The following is a 25,571-nucleotide window of genomic DNA, read 5'->3' on the forward strand; positions in this document are numbered from 1 at the left end:
ACAATGTTTTGGAAAGCAAGGGGAGAATCACAAGACACACAGATACGCAACAGGCAGGGCCAAGTAGCAGAACATCATTCTTCGACGTTGTAATTTAATTATCAACCTATGTTTTTCCCAGAAGGATGTTACAATTTGCTTTCTTAGAAATAATTTAGACAAATAGCACCCAGGTAAAATTCTGCCTTGAGTAACTTTGGTCAAGAATGCAGACATTATAACGTAGTGAAATGTGACTAGGATTGCAATGATACTTTTGCATCAATACAAAAAAATCCCAAAGTTAACTACCTTGAGGGGAAAATATTCTGCCCAAATATAATTTCTATCTGATAAATGATTCGGGGCACTATTTTCCCCACTTTGCACCTTCCTCAGTGAACACGAGAAAAAGAATTAGATTTATTTGGGTTACTCAGAGGTTTAAGTTAGCTGGGGAGGATAAAACTACCGAGTTACACAGACTATTTAACCTTTGATTGTGATGACACAGAGTTAAAAATCACTATCAAAGGGAAAAAAAAAAGATGACAAGCTTCTATTCCTTTGTCAAACTGATCTGTTGTTTGCATTGCAGGCTAGATCTGTAGAAATGAGGTGAAAGCTTTTGGTACAGGTTGGATAGAAGAAATACCTTAATGTGAAATTAAAGGAATTACCTCTGCCATGTAGATAGATAACCTAAAAAGCATGGTCTGGTTTTGTCCAGCTAAAGGGTAAAGTTAGGGCAGTAACGTGCAAATAATTGCATAGTTTATCTGTTTGCAATTACCAGATATGTCTAAATAGAGAGCAAGAACATTAAAAAGACATTGCTGTAAAGGCATAGAATAAACAAAGTGCAGAGAAAATAACTACTCACATGGGCTACGTGCTTGTTACTATGACTCTGTTAAAATGTTTTTTTAGTGTGGAGACTGTATCATGTCAATGGAATTACCTCACTAACTGGCTGTGAACGTTGCAAAGAGGGTTTATTTGATACAGGAGTAAATTACACATGAACAAATACCAGAGAGAAACAACGGCTGTCACACTGCAGATGAGTAAAACAGGTATTTATTTCAGAGTATTTAAAAGATTAAAGAACAGAGTGCATAAATGCAGTGTTGCCCATCCTACAGCGTCCAGTCATGAAAATAGCACACTTCCCATCAAAACCAGAACCCGATTTCTAACATTGTATCCAGGACATTGGATTAGCAGAGTGAAAATATGAGACGCATTCACCTGTATTAGGTGACAGCATCGCTCTGTTGCTTGAAATTAAGAAAAATATCATGGTCAGCTTTCATCTCCCTTAGCATGTATTATTCCATCTTTCCTGATAACGGTAAAGCAGTACCATATAAACAAAATTCCTCCTTAACACTTGAACCTTGGCCTCAGCTGAAAATGGAAAGACCTCTCTCTAAGGAGAACTTGAAGATGGAGATGAAGAGATGCTAAGAAGCTACCAGTGATGTCTACATCGGCAACCGTATGACCAAGTGCAATGTATTTTATGAATTTATAAAATGAATTATTAGTAATTGCAAAGCTATAACAGCAAGATTAGGAGCCAATGAAGAAATATCACTGAGGCAAGCAATCCAAGTGTGCCCTTCAGTTATATTGTGTTAATTTTTAACAATCTAATTATGATTTTTGCATGTATGTGCATGTGCTTGTGTTATCTATGTTTTGCTGTTGTTTCTATTTTTTTTGGTTATGTGACCTTTGTTCATCCTTCACTTTAAGGTAGAATCATTAATGCTTATTCATACATATTCCATAAATAAAGCTGTTGTGTGCCATTCGACTCTATTTAATTCTATTTATTTTCAGACTGTTGTATGTCTATGAACTGGTGTTATTTTCTCAGGGTTTACATAGACAAACATTTACACCGGTAAAATTAACTATCCCTTGTTCTAATACCAGTCTTCCCTACTTTCCAGGAGCAAAATAGTACTAGCTGCATTGAAAGCTAATTCCATCAAGCATTTCATGCTGGAACCATGACATCTGCCTTGTATGGCACTATCACACTGACCTTCCAAGAGAGACAAGACCGTTCTTGGTAACTCCTGTTCAGCAGTGGCCTCTGTGAGCATCACCCTGCTTGGCTTTGGGCCCCATGACATGATGTGTGTGATGTTAACGTGAACATAATGAGATATTCGGACTGAGAATTTGAATATAAATAAAGTGCCGGAAGCACTATTTCCTGTACTCTCTAATTAGCTCCCACAAAACCATTCTCATTTATTCTTTAAGAATTCTCTACGAGATGTGATTTTTATATTGACTCTGGTAAATTAACATAGATATTTGCCTCTAAAAAGACTTCTGCCTCCATGATATAAAATTCAGGCTTAAAGATATTTAAGATGCTAAAGACAGTCATTACATTAATGATAAAACATATATTTTCGTCCACTACTAGCATAGAAATTGAAGATGATGAAAAAAAGGGAAAAAAAAAATTGTGTGACAAAATCATAATCCTTTTTCAAATTTTATCAAGAGCTATAATCTCCCTTTACCCAGTACTCACATAAAAGGATCAGGTGGACTAAAAATACAAAAAAAATAAAAATGTACTTACCCCAAATTGCCATGAAAATAGCAAAGAAGACAGTCCCTCCATTATCAAACAAATGTGTAACCTGAATAGAAAATAAGTACATCAGGAACAAATAACATTGCCACCTTATTTTTTGCCCGAAAAAATCCCAGAGTACGTAGAAACCAAAAGCGAAGCATTCTAATAAATCCTTCTTGCATGTTTCTTCTACTACTCTGCCTTTCAGGAAGACTTGAACTCTGGTTTTCCAGACTATCACTTCATCCATTTCCAGTCTATTTGTTTCACCAACACTAGGAGCTGCTCTGTCCATGTCCAAGCAGGCTAAAAATTCCTCCAGAGTTGTTCATGTATGCTGGGACAAATTTAACCTCAACATTTTCTATTTTAAGTTTTTTATAAGCTTAAATAACTTCTGTCTTTTTACTTCTTTTCCTCTGTATATTAGTTAATGTCTCTTTTGATCCCATTTTTTCTTCTCCCAAGCTATCTTGCAATTTCTCTGCAGGTATATTCATTTTTTATCCAGACATCTTATCCTCTCAAATTGTTGACATATTCTCCTCCTTAAAAGGCTTGTGCCCCTAAACTCCAATAAACATTAAATAAACTCTAAATACCTCCCCCCCAAACATAATTCTAAATTGTGCACTGAATTTCTCCTCATGAATGCTCCTCTTTTTTGTTGGATTTATCCCTTATCTTACTCTTTGTTGTAAGATTTTTTGGGCAGAATTCTACTGCAAAATCCAAGGCTTATTGACAGAAAATGAGTAATAATTAGTCTTTGCATGCCTATGGATCACTCTAAGCATCTGAGCAGGTGAATTTGATGTCTCACTTATTATGAAGACATCACAATTTATATTACAAAAATCCAGAATTTCCAGTATTGAAGCCATAATATGAAACAGTATTTAGGAAGCTGAAATTAAGATCAGTGTTCTTTCAACAGATTTAAGGTTGTCCATTTACATCAATGTAATTCATGCAGGTATAACAGGCCTATATTTCTCCTAATGAAAGGTGGTTTAAGATATTGCTGAGCATTAGTAAGCCAAGCACAGGCTTCAAATTCCTATTTGAAAAAAAAGCACACATCATTACGAAATAATAGAGCAAACTACCTTATCACCAACAAGCATATGTTAGAAAGAAGATCTGAAGAGAGAGGAAAAAGAAATGAAAAAGTGCTGCCAATGGCTTTGATATGTACCGCCCTCTCCTTGGGGCAGGTCACCCAACCTGTTCCTGTAAGAGCTGCCACTGCAAGGAGAACTCATCCTGCCGAGAGATTTCATTCTTCTAGAGAAGGCTGGCATTACTGCTTCTGCCTCGCAAATTAAGAAAACCAACTCAGGAAAGCATGAAACTTTAATAGAAACAGTGTTGCTTGCCTCTATTTTATTTCTTATTGAGTAAAGCTATTATAATGAGAATTTACTGAAAACACACACTTTATCTGTATGTCTGTTCTGCTTTTTTTCTCCTTTTTTTTAAGGTTCTGAAATAGGAATTGACTGTTTGCGATTGGATATCAATAAATCCAGTATGTTCCCTGCATGCATCATAGAGTGGGATGGATTGTACACATAAAGGTCTTGTGCTTTGTTTTTCTTTTGCTTCCACGAAGGAAAACACAAACGTAATGGGTATGAGACTGAAAATGTGAGAGGTGAGCAAAAGCAGCACAATAAATCTGATGAACGTTTTTGGTTTTTAATATAGACCTGTGTGAGGATGTGATTTTGGATACTCCTCTCAGTAAAGAGTGCAGCTGTCCAAGGAAATACAAAATGAACCAACTTAACCCAGCAGAATTAACACTGATTGCTAGACAGGGAGCCAGATACATATTTTCTACCTTTAGCAATGTCTTTATAAAGCTTGGGCAAAAGTCTTTCAGCATTACACTCAGGAATTAAGATTCGACTGTTTTAAAGGCTAAATGTGTACTCTGAGACTCAGCGTTGACCAATCAGAGGTGAAATATCGGTGGAATCGGTGCTGGTCCATCAGCATACCTGACTGATGTTGTCATCATCACTTCAAATCCACCCTAAATCAACAGTCTGCCCCAGGGCCCAAGGACAAGGAGTGCTGGGGGCAGGACCAGCCCAAAGAGCCCACGGGCATCTCGCTGAGCACCCACGGATCACAGAGTCCATTGAATGCAGACCAGAATGACAGCCTGGCCATTTAGCAATTCGGGGTACAGCTCAGGTATTGTCTGCCTTTCCCTTAAATTATAAACTTCAGTGCTGTATTTTAAAATAGAAATTGAATAAAGAGGGAGGAGATGAAAGAACTGAGCAGTAACAAGAAGGATAAAGGCATATTTTGTATTTTGTCTCCAGCTTCACAAAAAACTTGGCAGAAAAAACACTTGAAGTATATGATTTTCCTGGCATTAGTTTGTTCTCTCTGAAGTGCTCCTCTAAAGGGAAACTTGGCAGATATTTAAGACAGAAACCCTGACAGCAGCTTTAATAACATGAAATATGAGCAGAAGGCCTTACACAAATGAGGCAGGTCCCATGACATAAGCGGGTTTGGGGAGATAAACGGCACTTAAAGGAACTCACTTTTCTTAATTAACCCAATGCTTATGTACCCAGATACAATGAGCTATTTGAATGAATAAGGATTAAAACACTTATTCTAGAATAAGGTGCCGGTGCCCATGAATCGGGAATAGCTTCCTTTGCTTATCAGCTCTTCGGTTGTGTGGAAGGAAGACAGAGAAATAAGTTATGTTCCCACAACAACAAAACCAGAGGGAAACACTGATGAGCTCCGTCTCGGGAACAAGAAATCGAGCAGGAAATGCCATTTTCTTTTCCCCGAGAGTAGATCTGACACCTTATTTTTAAATACGTTAGTTCTACTTACTTGTATTACTAACAGTGCTTCAGAAAGTACAAAGGAGCATTTAATTTGAAATCAGATTGTCATTTTCTAACATTACAGATTGTTTTCATTCTCTCATTTGGGTGCAAACCCAGTGGAAGTGCTGATACATGTTTGGGTACATTTCCTAGCAAGAGGGTAACGAGTGAAGCTGCAGTGAACTTTTCTTTAGAGACCATATGGTGAGTGAAGGCATTACCGTTATTATCTCACAGCTATAAAAAGCCTCCTTGATTTTTGGTTTGTTGTTTTTGGTTTTGTTGTTGTGGTGGTGGGTTTTGTTTGTTTGTTGTTTTGTTTGGGTTTTTATTCCTTTTCTTTGCCATTCGAATGGCCAGATGGTAATTCTATTTCTTCCCAAAGAGGATTCTCTCTCTTCCCCACTTGGGGGAGATCCAGAACAGACAAATCCTGAAAGGAGACAATTTTTCGTAGTTTTCTGTGTTCCAAGCTAAGGTCAATCAGTTTTTCAGAGCAAAAGCATTGGCAGGAAAAGTTCAGAGCTTACACGAATTTCCAGAATATTTGCAGACATCGGAAAAGGTTGCCTGGGAAGATGGAACACAGGTGGTTACTGCTTGTCTTCCCTGGTTGTCATCTGACTTTGTTTCATGGGGATTGGTTTGAAAACACATGGAAGTAGGGATGGACAGACACACTTTTTTCTGCTGCAATGCGTTATTCACGATGTGACATTAAATGTGAAATTTGCATGATTTAAGCACATGATGTCCGTGTACATAGAAATAAGACAGAAAACTTGTAGCTTATTAAGTGAGGATGTCAAAATAACAGGACCTAAAGTTAAAGCGATGCCAACCACAATGCCAAATGTATTAATTTGCTGTCAAACGGCAGTGAAGTGCTGAAGAGGAACTTGTCATCTTCTAAAAAGAGGCATTTCTGGGATGGTTTATATAGTTTGTGTAATGTTATTTCAATTAGGAAAGCTCTAACCCTCTTAAAAAAAAGTTTTAAAAAGTTACAAAAAAATCTCATGGAGCCATTTTCTCTGTAGACTTACAGCAGTATTTAAAAAAGAAAATCAGTTTTGCCTTAAGTGTAACATTTTCAATGGTATTTATTGCTGTTGTTGCAAACCAACTTTTAATTTTTTTTTAATTTTGGCATTATAGAATAGAAAATTAAATTTATAAAATTGAAATAGAAAGAATTTTTATAAATGTCAAATGTTTTTAGAATTTTCCTTTATAGATAGATTTAAATGTTGAGTTCTAATGAACATTGGTCCTATCTGTATGAAATTTTGAAATCTAATGCAAAATCAATTTTGTCTTTCACCTTGCAGTGTTGTTGTAATGCCACGGCCCTGAGACAATCACATTTTATAAATTCAGGCTTCTGAGCAAGATTTATCTTATGGGCTAAAGAATTCCAAGAAAAATGCTAAGGCTGCTTTTTCCAGCATTATGAACATACCACACATCAAAATATATTGCTCGCTTGAAAATACTGCATCTATACACAGGTATTTGTGATTATTTAAGTTTGAAGGAGAGCTTCTTGTAACAAAATATACAGTTGTGTAAAATCTTTGCATTACTTTGACAGAGTAAAGCACAACACAGGCACATTATACTAGAGAATTCCTTTAGGACGAGCAGAAATTCAATTACAAAGTAAGCAAGGGAAACAGACTAAAAAGTTAATTATAAGATAAAGTAGGAAATACCTTCCAAAAAAGGTTTTATTACTCATAGGACTTTGTAAGTTGATGAAAACAATAAGGATTTGGGAAGGAAACACTCACAGAAAGTAAAGCAAATTTTAGAAAAATCTCTGATCATTTCAGAGCATTCCCTTATTAGAAACATGAATTACAAAGGCTGAAAAAAACCCTCTGTAGAGAAACAGCACATTTTGCACAAATCTTTGCATAAACAAGGGCAGCTATTACACAATGAAAGCGAACCTTCAGACAAAAATCTCGAAAGCAATAAGACAATAATTACCTTGGCGTATATGCAGCTTTCATTGAGTTTCTGTAGTGTGCAATTGCGTTCACACATGGGGCACATGATGGTTTCATTTGCCTCGCAGATCTCCTTGCTTTAGAACGAGACAGGAAAATAAAGGTTATAAAAAGACTTTTGGAATTCTTATGATTTTCTGTCTGAGGTTATGCAGTTTGTGGTCTCTATTTGTTAGCAGCATGCCCACCCTACAATACTGGCTCAATAAATTAAAAGTGAATATTTGGCTTGAAAAGCCTAATCTCAAACCAGTAACCTGAAAACTATGGGCCCTGGAGTAGTATGCGATATTTTGGGGCATTGTGCTACAGTTCTCACACTTCCAAATATCCCATTGTCTCCCAAATATCATAAACAGAAGAAAAAAACCCCATTATTCGCTCCCAACCCATTTACCGCCTATTTTTCTGAGTGACACAGAAGATACCAGACGTTGGGAGAATGAACATCACCGGTGTAACTACACTGATTTCAGTCAACTTATCCCAGTTTACATCAGCTGAAGGTCTGTTCCACAAGATGATCACATGTACACTTAGATCAGCAGGTCACATGTAAAAACCCACTGACAGGGATATCTGGCAGCAGTATTTCAAGTGTTTTTATTTCCTACAGAGGAACTTATGTGTAGAGCTAATTAAAACAAACAAACATAAAACACCACACACACTTTAATTCTGATGTTTCATGATCCTAATCTTTAAGAAGATGAAGTCACTGTTTTCACTAGGACCATTCATATTAAAAATGTAGTACATAACTAAGTGTCTTAACAAAGACAAAAGAGAATTAACAGAAGCATAAAAATGAATTTTAAGGCAAATTTTAACTGCAGTGAGTAAGCGTCCCAAAGAACCTCATCAATCGCTTTTCCCTGACATGCCTGAAATGATCCTATGACACACCAGGAAAGAGGCAGTATAAAACAAATGCCAGGGAATCCCTACTAATTTGTTTCAATAAACACTGCGCTTTCCACTCCTACTCATAAAAGCCAAAATTACAGTTCTAATATTGTACGGAATATTATGCTTATTTCTAAACGAGTGCATCTATTAAATCCTGTCTGACATAACAGTAAATAGAAAGAAAAGATTCTGTTTGCCTCGATGCCACTTTTTAAATCTTTGTTCACGTAACATCGGAATCACTAATTCACTGAAACCTTATAACATAACGTGGATTTGACAAAGAAATTGTCCTAAGTGACCCCGAGACAGAATGAACACAGCCAGTCATTTCAGAGTTGCAGAGCAACAGAAATCTTACCGTGTGTCACATCAGAGAATTTTCTTGCTTGTGTTTTCATTCAAATGATTAAGCACAGAAAATCATCTTTCAACAATATGTTATAATCGTTTGGCAATAATACAAATCGTTGTCAAATGTAAGGCCGAATTGTACTGTGCTTTGAGTTTAAATTCAACATTATCAATGTTAGTTTTTCTGTATTATATACCTTCAGTTAAAATCTTGGTTTGTTCTTAATAATGCGTTAAGTTTTACAAAATTATACTGGCAGCGATAGGTCACAAGCTTTAGCACTACTCTGCAAAGGCAGTAACATTTGTTACACAAATGTTCCTGACAGGTGCTATGTTAACTGTTACTGCAACTCAATTCTCCTGTATAACAGAGCAAAATAAGCTTCTTTGTACTGTCCTCGCTTATATATCTGAAATCTGACTACAGTACATGGTGCAAAGACATCTCAAGCCATCCTGCATTCATGCCTGGCTGTTCTGTTTGACTGACAAATAGACAACTTAAAACAGTTATAACTAATGATACGTATAAACTAATCAAAACCAAACTCTTTGAGAACACCAGATTTACTTTTACATAGACTGATCATCATGTAATAGCTTGACATCTAACCTCGGAATAAAGAGAGGTAATAGATATGGCACAAAGAAAAGAACCCAGATGAAGGCATTTCTAAGGGTCTGTTTAAGCCATCCCACATGACAACCACCTCACACGTCCCCCAGTTTAGCTCAGGGAGGGCAAATGCATTAAAAAATATTTAAAAGTGTATGAAACAAGAAATATGCATTCATGTTCAGAATTTTTGTTTCTGCGTGCCTGAGCCCTACGAATGCAATCCAAATACTCTGGAAGTTACCATGGAGTTTCTTCAACAGAGATTCTCTGAATTTCTCTCTTGGTTACTTTCATCTCCGAACTGAATCCTGCAATGAGCTGCCGACGCTATAATCTCAGTACCCAGGGAGACCTCAGTGCCGGCTCCTGGCAACCACAGTATTATCAAGCTTTATTTGAAACCCATGCAAGAAAAAGAACATCCACCATTCCAACGTGCTTTCAGTAACGCTGCCCATCTTATGTCGTTGTTTTGTGACAGGAAAGAAAAATGTCCATAATTGTGCAGAATGGAGAAACTTCTGTTTCTAAACATGGGACATAGACGGATAGTTGCTTATAATTGTGTCTAGTCCCTGATACCACAGTGTGTATGCAGGTTTTTTATCTTCCCCTCTTATTTCACCTTCCTCCTCCCCGTACAATACATTGGAAACATCAAATGATTCAAGCAGATTTGAAAGTGTAGTTTCCCTAACACTGTAACTGAGGAAAGGAAAGACTATGACAGGGATGAAAGGCAGCTGGAGGGAAGCACTCCCTCCCGGGAAAGAAGGAAGGATCCCACCAAAAGGGAGCAAATATGCTCAACTTCCAACTTGCCTGTGGCAGCTTCAGATGAACTATTATAATTAATACACAGAGCATCTTTCCTTTACACTGGGTGCAGGGACTGAGAGTCCCGTGGCAGGCAGAGATGGGGTCCCAGCACAGGCTAAGATATAGATATTTTTATATAATATTTATATTTTTAATATTTATATACACACATACACATAAACAGCCAGCTGGTATCCGGACAGACCCCAAGCATAGAGCAGAGGCGGACACTTTGTGTGAGTCGCAAACAAGACAAACTAGTTCTTAGATGTGACACCATTCTGCATAATCCTTGAATTAGTGCTGCACAAAACCTATGGTTGGCATCGCAAGCAACGTTTAGTCCAATGGTAATGTACGCTTGTGCATTTGCTTATTCCTCGTCTGCTGAAATTGTGCTGGACCTCAGTGGAAAAAGAAGAAAACGATCATTTTCTGCCTGCAGCCACTAGAGGGGAGCTCACAGCTGCTCCCTGTGCCTGAGAGGTGAAGGGACATCACTGAGGAAAATATTCAGTCAGTTTAAATTTTGTGGTGCACAAGACAGGAGAAAAATAGGTTTTTTTGGCAGGCTTTATCATGCTGTAAATCAACACTTCCTAACGTCCACTGACTCCTTATAACATAGGATGAAACCTGTCTCACATGAAGTAGCATTACACTGAATAATACTGAATTTGGGGCAATGTGCCATAATGCCCTGGCACTAGGTTTAAAGTCCTAATTGCCACTGTTTTTCCAATGTCCAGATTTTATCAGAATAATGTACACAACTCCATTCCTTCCTGATGGTTGCTGAACATGATATTTGCATACCGCAGTAGCTGCAGCGCTCAAAATGAAATTATGTATTTTAAAACTGTTATAGAAGTTTATCTAGCAGTTTTCTTTTAAATGATTGCAGAACAACTAGATAAATAATCCCACAGTCCCAGAATATGGCAAGAATAAGAACATTTAGGTTGTGCAGCCTGTGTGCCTGCTAATGGATGACTCCTGTCAGGTCTCAGGAGGTTTCTAACCCTCACTAACCCCTTCCAGGCTAAGCAAGGAAACATGGCAAGGAGCAGCATCTGTTACCACTGGCCTTTAGAACTGCCTAAACGCACAAGGTGATACAGAAAACATCTACACACATTTTATAAGGCCAGTCACAATCAACTTGTGTTCTTGAATCCACGTCTCGCAGCGGGTCTTCCTAACTTGGTCACAGCAATGTGCTGATGTGACAGTATTGGGTCACGAGTAAGCAGAGGGACTGCACAGATTCACACCACCGAAGGCAGAGAAGACCTTCTGTCCAGAATTAACACATCCAGGTTACAGCCACGGGGCTGCCTCAGAGCACACGACTAGAGCTTCTGCATTAACCCACCCTCTGTCAGTACTTTTAAATGAACACTGGCTTATGTTAACTATAAAAAATATACAAATACTCCCTTTTGCTTGTACCATCTAGGTCTTATAGAGTGGATCACCTAACTTTCAGGCTCTTGTTTCTGGAATAGAGGCCCAAGCCCCTGACGGGCACCTTGGTGCTCCATGTAGCACAGCAGGACACTGAGTCACCTTGGGATTGGACCCCACGCAACCAGCCTCCATGGGGAGCAAACCAAAATCTGTCTGCAGCTACTCAACAGCAGCCACAGGGAAAAACTTAGGAGAGGAAAACATGAAAGCCAGCCTGTCTCTGCGCTCCTGCGATTTGTACTCTGCAGCCCTCAGCAAGAAAGGTAATTGCATCTCTCTGCTAAGAGAACTAAGCAGGAGCTGTATCTCCAACTCTTCTCCGGAGAAGCGCATGACACATATACAAGCACATAATAGCTTACGGTTTCAAAAAATGGAATTATTAGAAATTTTGTTCTTTCTCTTGGGGAGTGTCACATGTTTCTCCTCCATGAGGAGTGCCCAAAATATTGAATATTGATAATAGTAGATTATGGCCCCTTGTTCCTCCCTTGTTGGAACCGTGCCATTGTACAAGTGACGAACACAAGATTCCCTGTTCAACCGACCCTGCGCTCTAAGAACAGACTGATCTTCTACTTTACATTGCATTTTACAGACGTTTCTTGTGCTAAACAATCCTAATACAGAGAACAATATCCTAAAGATATCATAGTTTCCTGGCTGATAGATTTATTGCATTTAATTGCATTTAATGCAGTTTGAAGTCCTGAAGTCTCTCAGGAGTTCGCTGTACAAAAGCAAGCCTAAAAAAAGCCTTAATTACAGCACTGTAGAATATAATAACCCATCGTGAAATAGAAGATAAAGACAATTCCATAAAGAAAACCTAAAATAGTTCCGCTCAAAGCCTGAGAAATATCACTTCCTAAGAAATTTGACTCCATTCTGGTTACAGACTAAGCATCCAAACTGCTTGGAGGAACAGTTGCAATTTTAAGAGCACTGATACTGTTGTGTCTGATGACATCTAATGGAAAACTTTGTAATAGGGGGTGCGTCCTCTGAAACGAGTTCCTAAAAATACATTTGGCACTTAACTTGAGCACCTTCCTCACTATTTCTAAATTGACAAAACCCCTTCTCAGAGCAAAATTACAACGGTGGGAGACTTGAAAACTCAGTTCGTTTCATGTGGTTGTAATATCCCTGAAGCTGGGTCTCCTAGCTCCAGTTGACACTGACACAGTTTAGAATTTTGTTTGGTTCTAACACTGCGAGAAAAGGCATAGACAAAATGAAGCTGAAGTTTAGCAACTGAACTACACTCTGGATGTTAGAGGCAAGACGGAGGTAAAGAGGGAGTATGTCTGACTGGTTTTTCATCTGTTAGCCTTGACTAGAACGACAACCATTTCAGTACCTATGACATTAGAACCAGTATTTCCTGTTTTTCCTCACAGACAGAATGGGAATCACTGCAGACGCCGTGGTAAGGACACTTGCTGCAAAAGGTACGCATCCAGCTTGATGCAAAACAGATACACAAAGCGGATACACTTGACTGAAGAACCCAGGGTTCTATTTGTTTACTTTTACATGATTACCATAACTGGAAAACATTTAAAAATATGATGATCTAAGTTGTGCCAGACTGTTCCTAATTTTCGACAATATAACATTATCTATGTTATTAAATAAGATTTTACCTTACTTGGCTGGAATCCATTGTAAATAATCCATAGAGGAAAACAAAGAGCCCAACCAGGGCAGCAGGAATAAGCATGCCAGTGTACCATCCCAGCCAGGCAAAATACAGTCCAATTTTTTCACCGAAATATCGCCTACATGAAAAGGAAACACATATATTGTTTAAAGTTAAAACTTACAGCAACCTTTATCTATCTTCACAGTAGTGGAATAATTCTAATAAGGAACTACCATTACAAGTTTATGGTAAAATTATTGTCAGTTTACCGAAATGTTTTATTTCAGGCTGGCATAACATTCTACTGACACTAATTGCAGACTTACCAGAACGTGTATTTTATAAGGGTATAACTGAACGCTCTGTAATTTTCACGTCCTTGAGTAACTAAGTCGATGTACTAATTTCAATATTACTAAACGTAGGACTTTTTATTTGCACACAAATATATATATACACACACACAATTTCTGAAAAGGAATAAAATAAGTTGGTATGACCTAATTATTCCATTAGAAAAAGCATTTATGATAGATAATAATGTAATATGACATATTTCAAATTATTACTAGAGAAACCAATGGACTAAACCAACAAGTTGAAGACTGAGCTTTAATTCTTCAACATTTGGATATCAGTTGGTAGAAGAGATGAAGTAGCAGCAATCAGAAAGTCAGTCACTGATGGTACTATTTGATCAGCACAGAGCTGGGCTCCACAGCCTTCAGTGGAACAATATTGGGCCCAGTGATTGGTTATGACTGTCATATCCGGAATAAAAACTGACAGCAAGAAAAAATGAATTATTGGTATTTGATGTCAAAGATGAGGAAAGTATGAAAACCAAACATTACAGTTATTTAACTTCAATTACATATATTTCTCTGTTTTGCAATTTGTAATCTATTACATTAATTATAAAATACATAAAGAGAAGTTTATTTAAACCCCATGGAAATGTTGCAATTAGGCTGCATTTCTCCTCCACTGGATCTCGAAACTCTGACTATGTCTGTTTTCATAGGTGCTCTCATGAGGGGCAAGTGTCTCCGTTCAGCAGAACACTGCATGGGTTTGTATTTTAAGTTGCACACTGCAAATGGTCAAGCGGCTGGATCCACCTGCCTTTTCTGCAGTCTCATTTGAAACTAACAGCTCTGCACAAAAGACCACCTGCAAGAAGCAACTTAAGCAATTTCACTCTTATCCGATAATACCAAATAGCGAAATGTTACAGGAAAGAATAAGGCCAAGGAATCTGCCAGCGTGGTTTACGCACTGTTATCAGGTTGGCTGTGTTACAGAAACAAGCAACTCTTCAAAGTACTAATACCTGATTAAATCAAGAGGTTGGTATTTGTACCACATTCCCCACCGTGCCCAACGCTCATATAAGAGGTGTCTGTGATTCTGAGCTCCGTGTGTTTTGATGGGATGTCTGCTTTTGTGGCTTCCCTGAAAAACACAAAGAAATAAAAATATATTAATAGGCTTTATGGAAAAGATAAACATCTATCGGGTATTTGAATATAATTTTAAATGAGTTCACTATTTTTAATAAGTAGGTCTCATATTACGAAAGAACAGCCTCAAGCTCAGCAGTTGAAAGGTAACACACAGATTCTCTAGAACCATCCTAAGCAGAATCTCTTATATTTGTAATTTTACTCCAAAATTCTGAAGCAGGAAATGTCCTTTAGTTGAACACTTTCCTCCCGAAAGTCCCCACCACTCAGTTATGGTAAAGAAAATCTCTCATCAAATAACTGCAAATGAGCCAAATCATTTCTCGGGAGGAGAGCAGAGATCCCCAGAGCAGTACTTCAGAGTCAGCAATCAGACAGATTCTTGTCCCTGGTAGATCCAGGTAATTTAGCCATCTAGATTTTTATAATTTATTTGAAATCTTGAGTAATCCCCACAATTGAAAGCACACTACTTGCTGCAATCTGCTGACCCTCTGGTTTAAGAGCAAGTTAAAATACAAAGCTAGACACAGCAAAGTGTCCAGTTCTACTAATTTCTCATTAAATTCAGCAAAGAACCATACAAAAAATGTCAGTGTGACCTTTGCAACACCTAGGAACAGAACATCATCTTATTCTGACAGTCACCTGGATGAATGAGCACAATGTATAAAGTATTACCCAGTATCGTGTATTTTTTTTTTTTTTTTTTCCTTCTGATTTTTTCTACACTGTTTATCCACAATAGAGTCCAAGTCTTAACATTCACACTGGGACTGAATTTTCCCTCTCGGTTGCTCGTGTGATTAAAAATAAAAATAAAAAAAAGAAATTGACAGTGTTCAATCACTTGCCCTTTGCACCAGGCAAGCAGCAAATAAGGTAAGACTGGCTTAAAAATATGACTTCTTTAACTTTAACTGAAATTTTGAAACGGCAGCTTATGACATAACAAAGGAACACACACATGAAATAGATATGACAGAATAGTTATGACAGCACGGATCTCACAGCCAGAGAAAGCCTTAGAGGTTTTTCGGGTAGTCTGGCCAGCTTTTCCCTAAAGCCAGCAAAGCACAGCTGAAGTGCTAACAATGATGTTCAATTATTAATCAAAAAATTACTCCTCCTCTACATCCCCACTATTTAATTATTAATACCATATGAAAAATGACGCTCAGCAATTTGTAAAGCGCAGGTCAGGCCTTTGAAACACGAGTTCAAGTCACAATATTCAGCCTGAGCAACCACAGAGTTCAGAGCTGCAATTTCCAAGCTACTGATCAGCCTTTCCAAGCAGTACAGATGTGGGGCTTGCTTTTCTTCTCAATGCATAAAGATTGTCTGAAAACCCCCTGAAGTCAAACACAAGTTTTTCATTTACTTCACAGGTTTACAGTCTTCAGTAGGCTCTAACCCACTAAAGAAGATATTGTCAAGTACAAGTTACCCAGAACTATTCAGAAAGGACTAAATGGGGAATAATTAACCAGTCTCCCTAACTTTGATCAAGTGTGCAAGCTATTAGAAATATAGAACATTTTGTAGGTGGGCAAAACCAATTTAATAAAACTAATTGGAACAACTTGGAATAACTGATATTCTCATTAAGAACTCCACAGGCAATGTCCGGTTCATAAAAGTAAAAAAAAAGAATTATAATATTCTAGTTCAGTAAGAAAATGCTCCAGAAAGTGATTATAATGCATTATATAAGAAAAATTTTAAAAGCCAATATTAAAGTAAGAGCAATAAATAGAAATAAGTCTCAATAGATTACACAGTGAAATGAAAAGTTTGCCGGACAAAAAAATAAAGTAGGATCTCAAAACATTAATGCAAGTTTTAATCTAAATATAAAGACAAATACAAAATTAACCAGTTTACCTCATGTGGTGGAAATGCTGCTTCGTATGTTCCATTATTTAGTAATCTATTAATGCCTAAAAAGGAAAAAAAAAAATTAGTTCTGATATGAATTTTTATACACATTTAATTTCAAGCAGTGCAAATTTTCAGGTTACATATTGAGAATGTAACTTAATATTAGATGCTCAGGGTGCTGCTAAACATGACAAAAATCAATGATCCCACCAACTCTTGGTGCAGGTCTTGCTGATCCCTGGAGATTTCTGGCTCTGTCAAACTACAGCAGCTTTCTGAGGGTCAGTGGCTGCAACTTGTCTCTCAGGTTCTGGTGCTTGTGCCAGATCAGGTGTGAGAAGATAATCACATTTACATTGTATTCATCAGAGCATATGATATGTATTTTATGGGTGACCAGATGATCTGACATACACAGAGTGGTATGGACAGACAATACTCAAGGCAGCAAAAACCCCGCAGGGTTAAAAGCCAACCTGTTGTGATTTCTAAATCTAAGGCAGCTGAAGGATGTTGTGTCAGAGCAGTGCTCTGCACCCTGCTGGCTACAGCATTTTGGATCAGTTCCTACAGCCTTCCTAAAAACAGATTTGTTGTACTATCAAAGCACATTATGAAAAATAAATAATAAATAACCATTAATAACTATAATAAAAAGATTCAGTACCCTGTAAGAGCATAGCCACAGCCAACGGCTTCCCCCAGAAATAAGTACTTATGATGGAATTCAATTTGTCCATTCAAATATACAAATTACGTTAAATTAATCTCATAATGAAATGTGCCATCATCAACTTGAAAGGCATTAATTAGAGTTGAACCCTCATTTTCTATGTTTTTCTTGCTACTGCTTTTATTCAGAAACTCAAGCAACAACTTTCTGTAATTTCTATCACCTTATTTAATTCTTAATTTAATTCCTGCAGAGAATATAGTAAATTATACACACATCCCCTGTTCACTGCAAAGGAAAATGAATAGTTAGACCTTCTAAAAAATAATACTGTAATACAAGAGTTGACATAAGTCGGATTTAGTCTTCAGGTCAGCTGTCTTTGAGCTGCATGGAGACCCTCAGTAAGTTAAGTGTAGCTCACACGGATCCTGCTGGACTGGAACTGCTGCGTTCTCTTTATTGTGGCTCTTGATTGCATAAAGTTAGCATAATCTCTCCAATTGATTTTAAAGAAGGAACAATTAAGTGAAAAATATTGCCAGTTTTCACAGAGTTATTCAGGAAAATAATTGATGTGATATTCCTTCAGCTCTGTTACTGAGCGAATAAAAAGACTTCAAGGAATGGCAAAATTAATTGAGTTTACTCAAACGATACTTTTCCAGGCAAGTAAAGACATAAAATTTGTATAGCTTTGGGTTAGGAGAAAATGCAGCATTCTCACCCATTTTGGACTTTCCATCTTCATACTTTGTTCTCTGTAGCATGTGATGCACGATTCTGCTTCTTGTGGAATTGCTGAAGAAGCTGTCTTTGTTGTTTATCGTGAAACTATTAAAATAATAAATGTATTTTAATATTCAGACAATACAGAGGTGTTGAAACATAGCTGCTCGAGTGTTTTCTTCTTACACTGATATAGTGGATCTTTACCCTCTCCTTGGGTACTGCACAAGATATAAGATTTTACAACCCTAGAGCATTTTCTGAGGTCAAATAAATTTATTGTCATCCCAGATTATTGCTGAGAAAACAGAGCAACTAAAACTAAATTCCAAAATACCCTACTATCTGTTCTAGATATAACTAATTTTAAAAAGTATCTTCAGAAGCAGTGGTTGTTCTCAAATTCAAGTTACTTATGAGTTGGCAGATGTCTCTGTCATGGAAACATCAGAACTGCTATTTAGGAAAAAAAAAAAAAAAAATCTCCATGCACTGGACATTTCAGTAGCAGCTCCACAACCACTTTCCCTTAGAAAATCCTAGGATGGAGCCAAATAAAGCATCCCTTCCCAGATGGCTCTGGTTTCCGGATGCCAGAAATCTGACGTTCAAGAGCTTTTTCCTCCTCAGCTGTGCCAAAAGTGACACTATTACCATTGATAACGTCAGCTGAGCTGGTTGAGAAATAACACCAAAACCAGGTGATTGATCCAATGCAATGTAGTCAATCACCCAAAAAACCCTGAGATGATAATGCAATTATTTTGTCTTTCCAGTGTAAAGTCACTCCACTAGCATATAGCTTCTTTACTGAGAAGCAAAAATTCCTATTTAGCCTAATTTATACTTCTACGTTAAATGAACTTTCCTCTCCTAAAAGAATTATCAGAAAATACTTCTAAAATGAAGAAATAACCAGAGTTTTCATATTTACTTTTTGGGTTCAGAAAAAATTTATAGCGCACTTAAACCACATCATCAACAAAACACTAATTTGAACACATGCCCTTTTTATTTAGTGTATATATATTCATACTTTCAGAGACAAAAGCATTTTTTAAATGCAGATCTGATAAGAAAGAAAAAAAATTATCCCTGGTTTTAGCTTCTCTCCAGGTGTTCTTAATTTCAACAGCTGCTTCAGGTTTTGCCTAAGTAAAATATGTAACTAAGCAAAGCAAACTTGAGCAGATATTTGCATTTTGTCATGTAATGGAAAGAAAACCTCCTAAACCAAAAAGGCAGCGTTCATTTTTCAGTCAAATTTTTCCCCATACTACTGAGTGACCATCAAAGATCCAGTAAGAGAGAGTAGATTTTGGCTTTAAGAGAAAACCCATAGACAATATCAAATATGATACTGGGTATTTGCCAGTGACCATCTGTTAACGGCACTTGCTTAGAAGAAGTGAGAAAATAAAAAATACTTGTGGTCTCTGGTGCTGCTTTCTCAGTTCCAGCACTTACTGGTGGATGCGGGCACGGCTGAAGGGTGCTGTGTAACAATCTGTTTCTTCCAGATCAGGTAGGGCCTCCTTGTCCAGCTTCATGGGATTCCTGGGCAACCAGCTCTTCAGCTCTCTCATATTCCTCTGCAAACTGAGGCAATAAGAAATCAGATTTACAAACTCTCATTTGCTTCTCATTTCTACACTGCATATTTAGTGGCATCGTGCTAGAAATGAAATGAAAGCACGAGTCCTCCTAAAAGTAGCGGGATTATGGTTTGAGATGAGGCTGTAGTATTGAGTCTGGGGAAAATAATTTTCCAAGGCAGTTTATCTGGCAGAACCATGGACGCCTGCACCTTACTCAAAACCATGTCTAATTACTTAATCTAGCCCATCCGGACAACACAGGTGTCACTCCTCCTCCCTCCCTCGCCTCACACCTCAGATACTAAAGTTCATAAAACTTAAAAGTAAATACAGGACTGCTCAGGATCAAATTTTTATGGTTTTCTGATTTCAGTAAAGCTTTTCTCTGCAAACTTTTCACCAGAATCAGAGGGCTGATATTGCCTTACAACACCGTATATCTAGATATCAAATAAAGGATACTGCTTCATGCAGTTTCCTAAAAATCAACATTAAAAAACACAAACAGAACATAATTTTTGTATCCTTGACTAGATTATATACCAGTAACAAAAAGAGTTTTCTTCCACTGACAACTTGCCTAAATAGTATCTCAGGACATGGTTTATACAGGGGAAAAATCTAGTGAAGTGCAGTTAATTTTCAAGAAAATGCTAGAAGTTACTAGTTATCATTACTTCAGTTTTGCACTTCTTGTTGACTTATATTTTTTTCATATTCAACTGCAATGAAATATGGGAGTAGGTTTCTTTACTACACTAGTGTTATATTATGACACTCTAAGCATATCACAGATCCCAAAAAAGAAAAAAAAAATCTAAATTTTAGAAAAACATTCCCTAAATAATACTTTTTCACCGGGATTTGGGCCTTACTCATATGCGCAAGAAGTGTAAAGCTAAGTATCAGATTTTTTAATCTGAGGTGAATACTTAATTGGCTGTGCTAAGCAGAAGCACAGCTACCCATTTCATAATTAAGAGTAATAAGTGATGGCACGGTAAGTTGCTCTTGGCCAGCAAAGTCACCTTTGTGAATACGCATTATCAACATTGGGAAAAAAAAAAAAAAAGTTCTACTCCTATTTAACACTGTCAGACAGAAATCTAAGTCAAATGTGGGATCAGAATTTTACACTGACATTTAAAATTCTCAAAATTTTCTTCTTGCTACATATTGCCAAGGTATTGGTGCACACTGGTATGTAACTGGTTCCGCACTTGAGGGACATACACAATTTGATGCCAAGTATGATGAGCCAAAGAACAAAACTGTGTTCAAAAAGTTGAATGATGGAAAACTGTTCCCAGGCAGGTGCATCCCTTAAGTGTCTCCTTCATTCAACTAACACCTTCCTGTGGAGAGCTGATTATATTTATGGGTTCCAGTGGATGTTCTCCTGGTACAATTATACACAGTGTATATAAGTACAGTTTTCACTTTATGGTCTTCATCTTTTTTCTGTTGTAGACATGCAATTTTTTAAAAAAAATATTTTTTTAGTCAAAACCCAGGCTTTTCTTTAATCAGAAAAATACACAGACACATCAAAAAGAACAGAAAAACGATGCATCTGATTTCAGACTTTTTATTAAGAAATTATTTTAAAATTGGTTATGTGAAAAGCCTTGATCATTTCCCCCTCTAAAAGTCTAAAAAACTAGTAGATAAGCATTACCTTATGGAAATTAGCTCTTTTTAAAAATTCATGGCTGCTCCTTTTAACAGGCAAATTAATGAAGAAGAGTATTGCAATAAATTAAAAATTATAACCACATTACATTTGCAACTCCTCTTCTGAGGTAAAAAGGCTTTTTATCTAAGGTGTAATTGCTTTTTCATTACATCATTTACGGCTGATCACTCCAAAACCTAGTGCCTTCAGATAGCATAGAATATTTCAACTGAAAAGTACATCCCATTCCATACAAAAATAATCCAGCAAGAGGGATGTCTTTTCTTACATTTCTTACATTAAAAGACATATATAGATATATACATCTACCATATAATCATATATATGAATTTAGAGAAGTGTAAATGTCACAGCAGGGTCTAACATACAACTGTTAACTCATATTATTAAATTATAGAAACTCTATAGCGTTAAAATTTTACCTTTCATATAGAAAGATTTTAATATAGTTCTTCATCACAGTGCTTGTAAATTCCACTTAATAACTTAGAATTATTAATGAGATTTGATAAATTAGAGAGAAGCAGTTAAGTTTGAAAAGTTCTAAGATGCAAAGAAAGAATGACAGTAGAAATTAAAATTATGACAGGAATTTTAGAGTTAGCTTCTTTTTCTTCCTTTTTTATACTATTTCTTTGCACACTGGATTGCATCAAGTGGCAGAAAATATTCAGAAAAATATTCACCCCCAAATTCTCACAAAGTAAATCACAAGTAAAAACACTTGTCTCAAATGAAAAATTAATCTGGCATGAAAGTTGTTTATTACTTGGTTCACGGGTACTGTGCAAATTCAATTGCATGTTTCAGACATCTGTCCTTCTAAATGAGGAAAACAAATATATTTAATATCTAGGACTCACCAGATGGGATACAGATGAAATGAGACAATTTTGCAGTAAAGCTTGTTGATTTTGCCCTTGCATTAAAAAGCACGACTTACATTTTTCCTAATGCACACTAAAATGGAGCAAGCATGTGAATGACTGGGAAGAGGAAAAACCGCAGTTGTAAATTTATGTTATAGATTGTTTTATTTCCACATATTTTATCTGATTATGTTTACAGTTTTCTCATTTTACTGTCCAACAGTGCTTTCTTTATCTTTGTTAGCTGATCGTCTTGCAAACTGATATCATAAGACTACTTAAACTGCTCCTAAGAAATAATGAGAGCTCTTCATCATCTAAAGTAACAACAGAACCTGAATCAAATGCCACCTCATCTCAAGATCCATCTCTAGAAAACCCGTGATAGAAAACTCTTTCGGATTTCCCTCATGTAAAAATTTTCATATCTTTTCCTCAGGTAATTAGGATTTACAAGACATCATTATGTCTGACTAGAGCAACAGGGAGCGATTACAGCTCGCAGTGTCCCCAAGGCTCCTGTCACCCGCTGCTGTGGCCTCTTGTCCCCTTCTCCTGGCTGACAGAAGCAGCAACAGCAGCAGCCGCCGGTGAGGTTTGCAAGTATTTCCCTTCCAGAGAGTTAAACAGCTGTTACTGCAGCGTTATTCTGTCAGCTATCAAATAAAAATTCAAAATACACTTTGGTGCATGGCATTGACTTAATCCTGATCACCAGGACACACATGAGAGTTACGTTTGTGTGTCTATGGGAAGAGCTGACTACCAGAATCCGAGACATGCACTCCAAAGCATCTTCCCTGCTAAAGAAATATGCCTTGGTAACAGCAGACAAAACTAGCGACAGCTCCAGTGTTACATCTTTGCTGCCATGATAAGGCCTTTTGGGTTTTTTTTTTTCCTGGCATAAACACTTCTGCATTTCTAAAATGAGAACTGGCAAAGCTTTCAAGTACTGCAGTCTTGTTACAGATGAATATTTTAACACTTTGAGCTAACATATTTTGAGTTTTCAGGAAAATAATGTAATTTTCCAAGTTTCCTGGATAAATTTACAACTGCGAATGGATTTTTCTTTAGCAGGGTGACAATCTGACAAAATTAAAAGCTACACATCACCCACCAACCTGCCCATGGTTTTGCTCCTCCAGTCAGTGTAATAACATTTTTTCCTGAAAGAACAGCAAAAATCAGCTGAAAATAATCAAGTAGGAGACAGTTGAAAAGGACATATAAATTATAAAAGAACATTGGACATGATAAAGCGTGCATTTTCATAGGCAGAAAAGTGAAAAACACTTAAAAAAGGAAACTGAAATAGAATAAGTCATTAATATGCTGTGATTTCACAAGTTTTCAAGTTCAAAATTTGTTCCCGAGTCAAAATTAAATTTTAGATCTGTAGCTAATAATAACGACAATAATAGCTAATCAGTAATTCATTCATGAGACACACATCAGACAGGGTTCAGTGGTGTCATTCTAGTATTCATTTAATGTGATTTTTCTTAGCTTTTGTTTCATAAAACTCATCTTAGAAGAATCACCAGGGTTTCCACGCTATTAAATGCTTGATGCACTCTATGCATTAAATACCATAAGCACTTAGTGCCATTAGATCAATCTTCATTCTCTGATGTGGTATATAGCATCACCTTCCCCTGACATTTTGCATTCAACTGAAGAACAATCCATGGCTCTAAAAATCTAAGAGTATGAATTGCAACAAACAACTTTTATGTTAACAGTTCTTTTCTCTTCACCCTTCACTGGTCACAGAAACTTAGAGAAACACGACCAGAAATTCCCAGTAGAGTCTTCCAAGAACAGTTATTTTGAAACTGTATGGAGACATATTTGCTGCAATGCAATATTTTATACATCTAGTTTCATTTTTTCCTGTCGTCTTCCTATCATTTCATGTCACGTTTCAACTACTTCATTCTATCACAGACACAAATGGTACTTTCACTCTGGATACCTCTCCATCACTTCTTAACGTAGAACCATACGTAGTTAGCAAGATCTCCAATTGCTCATCCAGCTAGTATTTGAGATTGAGTAAAGTAAATTATTTACATTAAAGTAACAATACATGAAAAGGAGAGGGAAGGAAACGTTGCCTAGAAAATACACAGACATTGGAATGCTATGTATCTACCAATGTGGAGGCTGTTGGCAGCCTGAAACTTGGTACTGCTAGGCGGAATTGTTAACAAAGCAGTTAAGAATTATTAGAGGATTTTCAGACATTACATTTTTAACAAAACCCTTCCTTCATTCCCTTTAATGGCCCTTAGCATTTCTTTTGCACAGATGGAGTCCAGCTAAGGTACAGCTACATCTAAATTATCATTGTGTGTGACGAATAAATATACGGCTCAAGAGATACTTGTAGACAGATAAAATAAACCTTTTGTCTGAGCTTCAAAAATATATAACGGAGCTTCATTTCTACTGACAGACCATACACTTAACAAAAATATCTATAAATTGTTAAAGTATAATTCAGTCATGATCTAACCTTGGTGCCAACATAAATCCTGTTTGAAGCCATATACAAGACAACAGTGATTACCACAGAGTCTTTTGAAATGCTGGAAAAATTTCCTTTTGTAATTGAAACTCCGAGATTCCAGCTATATTACATATATGATGTATACTCTATATCTGCCAACACCTTTAGGTATAATGCCATGCTAAAACAGTTCTGGGATGCTGGGTGGTCCTCTGGGTCAGAAAAAAGCATTTTTACTTTTCAGCAACAGAGAGAAATACTTCTTGAACTGTGTAATAATTCTGTTGATTTTGTTTACATTCCTTAAAAATATGACTTTTATTCTTCATTTATTATTCATATACAGTGCTGACATACAGTATATTTTAGTGACTGTAACCGAAAGCCCAAATTTTGTGCAAGAGAACAAGGGTGTACTGCATTAAAGAACTGCAGCAAGGGCTAGCTCTCTTCTTTGATTATGTATTAAAAATGGACAGTCAGAAGCCACTGATAAAACAGATAAAGCCAAAGAGAAAGAATCTGTTCTTAGAATCATAGAATATCTCAAGTTGAAAGGGACCCACAAGACCATTGAGTCCAACTACCTGCTCCTCACAGAACAACCTAAAACCACCTCAGCATGACCTAAAACTTCTTGGGAGTGAAGGACTGAAGTACATTCTAGTTATGGGAGAATTGTATGATTTGAGCTTCTTCTGTCTATTGAATGAGGGAAATAGTTACCTCAGGAAAACAATATATGCCATTGAGTTAAGAATGGTTCGATTTATAAAAGCTCAAGACTTAAAACAAAAGTGCTTTTGACAGAACACATAGTTAAATAACAAAACGTGTGGTCATG

At 36.9% G+C, this 25,571-nt stretch overlaps 1 protein-coding gene across 2 annotated transcripts in view; it reads right to left on the reverse strand.

Moving 5' to 3' along the window:
• Positions 1 to 25,571, reverse strand: part of ANO3 (anoctamin 3) — a 179,227-nt gene that overhangs the window by 23,997 nt on the left and 129,659 nt on the right. For both annotated transcript variants that reach the window (XM_065635814.1, XM_065635815.1), the window contains exons 7-14: positions 23,337 to 23,381; positions 19,514 to 19,645; positions 18,045 to 18,151; positions 16,648 to 16,703; positions 14,628 to 14,749; positions 13,296 to 13,430; positions 7,453 to 7,549; positions 2,591 to 2,651 (exon numbers count right to left, since the gene is read on the reverse strand). In XM_065635814.1, the coding sequence (XP_065491886.1) occupies positions 2,591 to 2,651; positions 7,453 to 7,549; positions 13,296 to 13,430; positions 14,628 to 14,749; positions 16,648 to 16,703; positions 18,045 to 18,151; positions 19,514 to 19,645; positions 23,337 to 23,381 (755 nt within the window). The remainder of the gene's footprint in view (positions 1 to 2,590; positions 2,652 to 7,452; positions 7,550 to 13,295; positions 13,431 to 14,627; positions 14,750 to 16,647; positions 16,704 to 18,044; positions 18,152 to 19,513; positions 19,646 to 23,336; positions 23,382 to 25,571) is intronic.

Source organism: Caloenas nicobarica, chromosome 5 (assembly GCF_036013445.1).
Source record: "Caloenas nicobarica isolate bCalNic1 chromosome 5, bCalNic1.hap1, whole genome shotgun sequence".
Taxonomy (NCBI): Eukaryota; Metazoa; Chordata; class Aves; order Columbiformes; family Columbidae; genus Caloenas; species Caloenas nicobarica.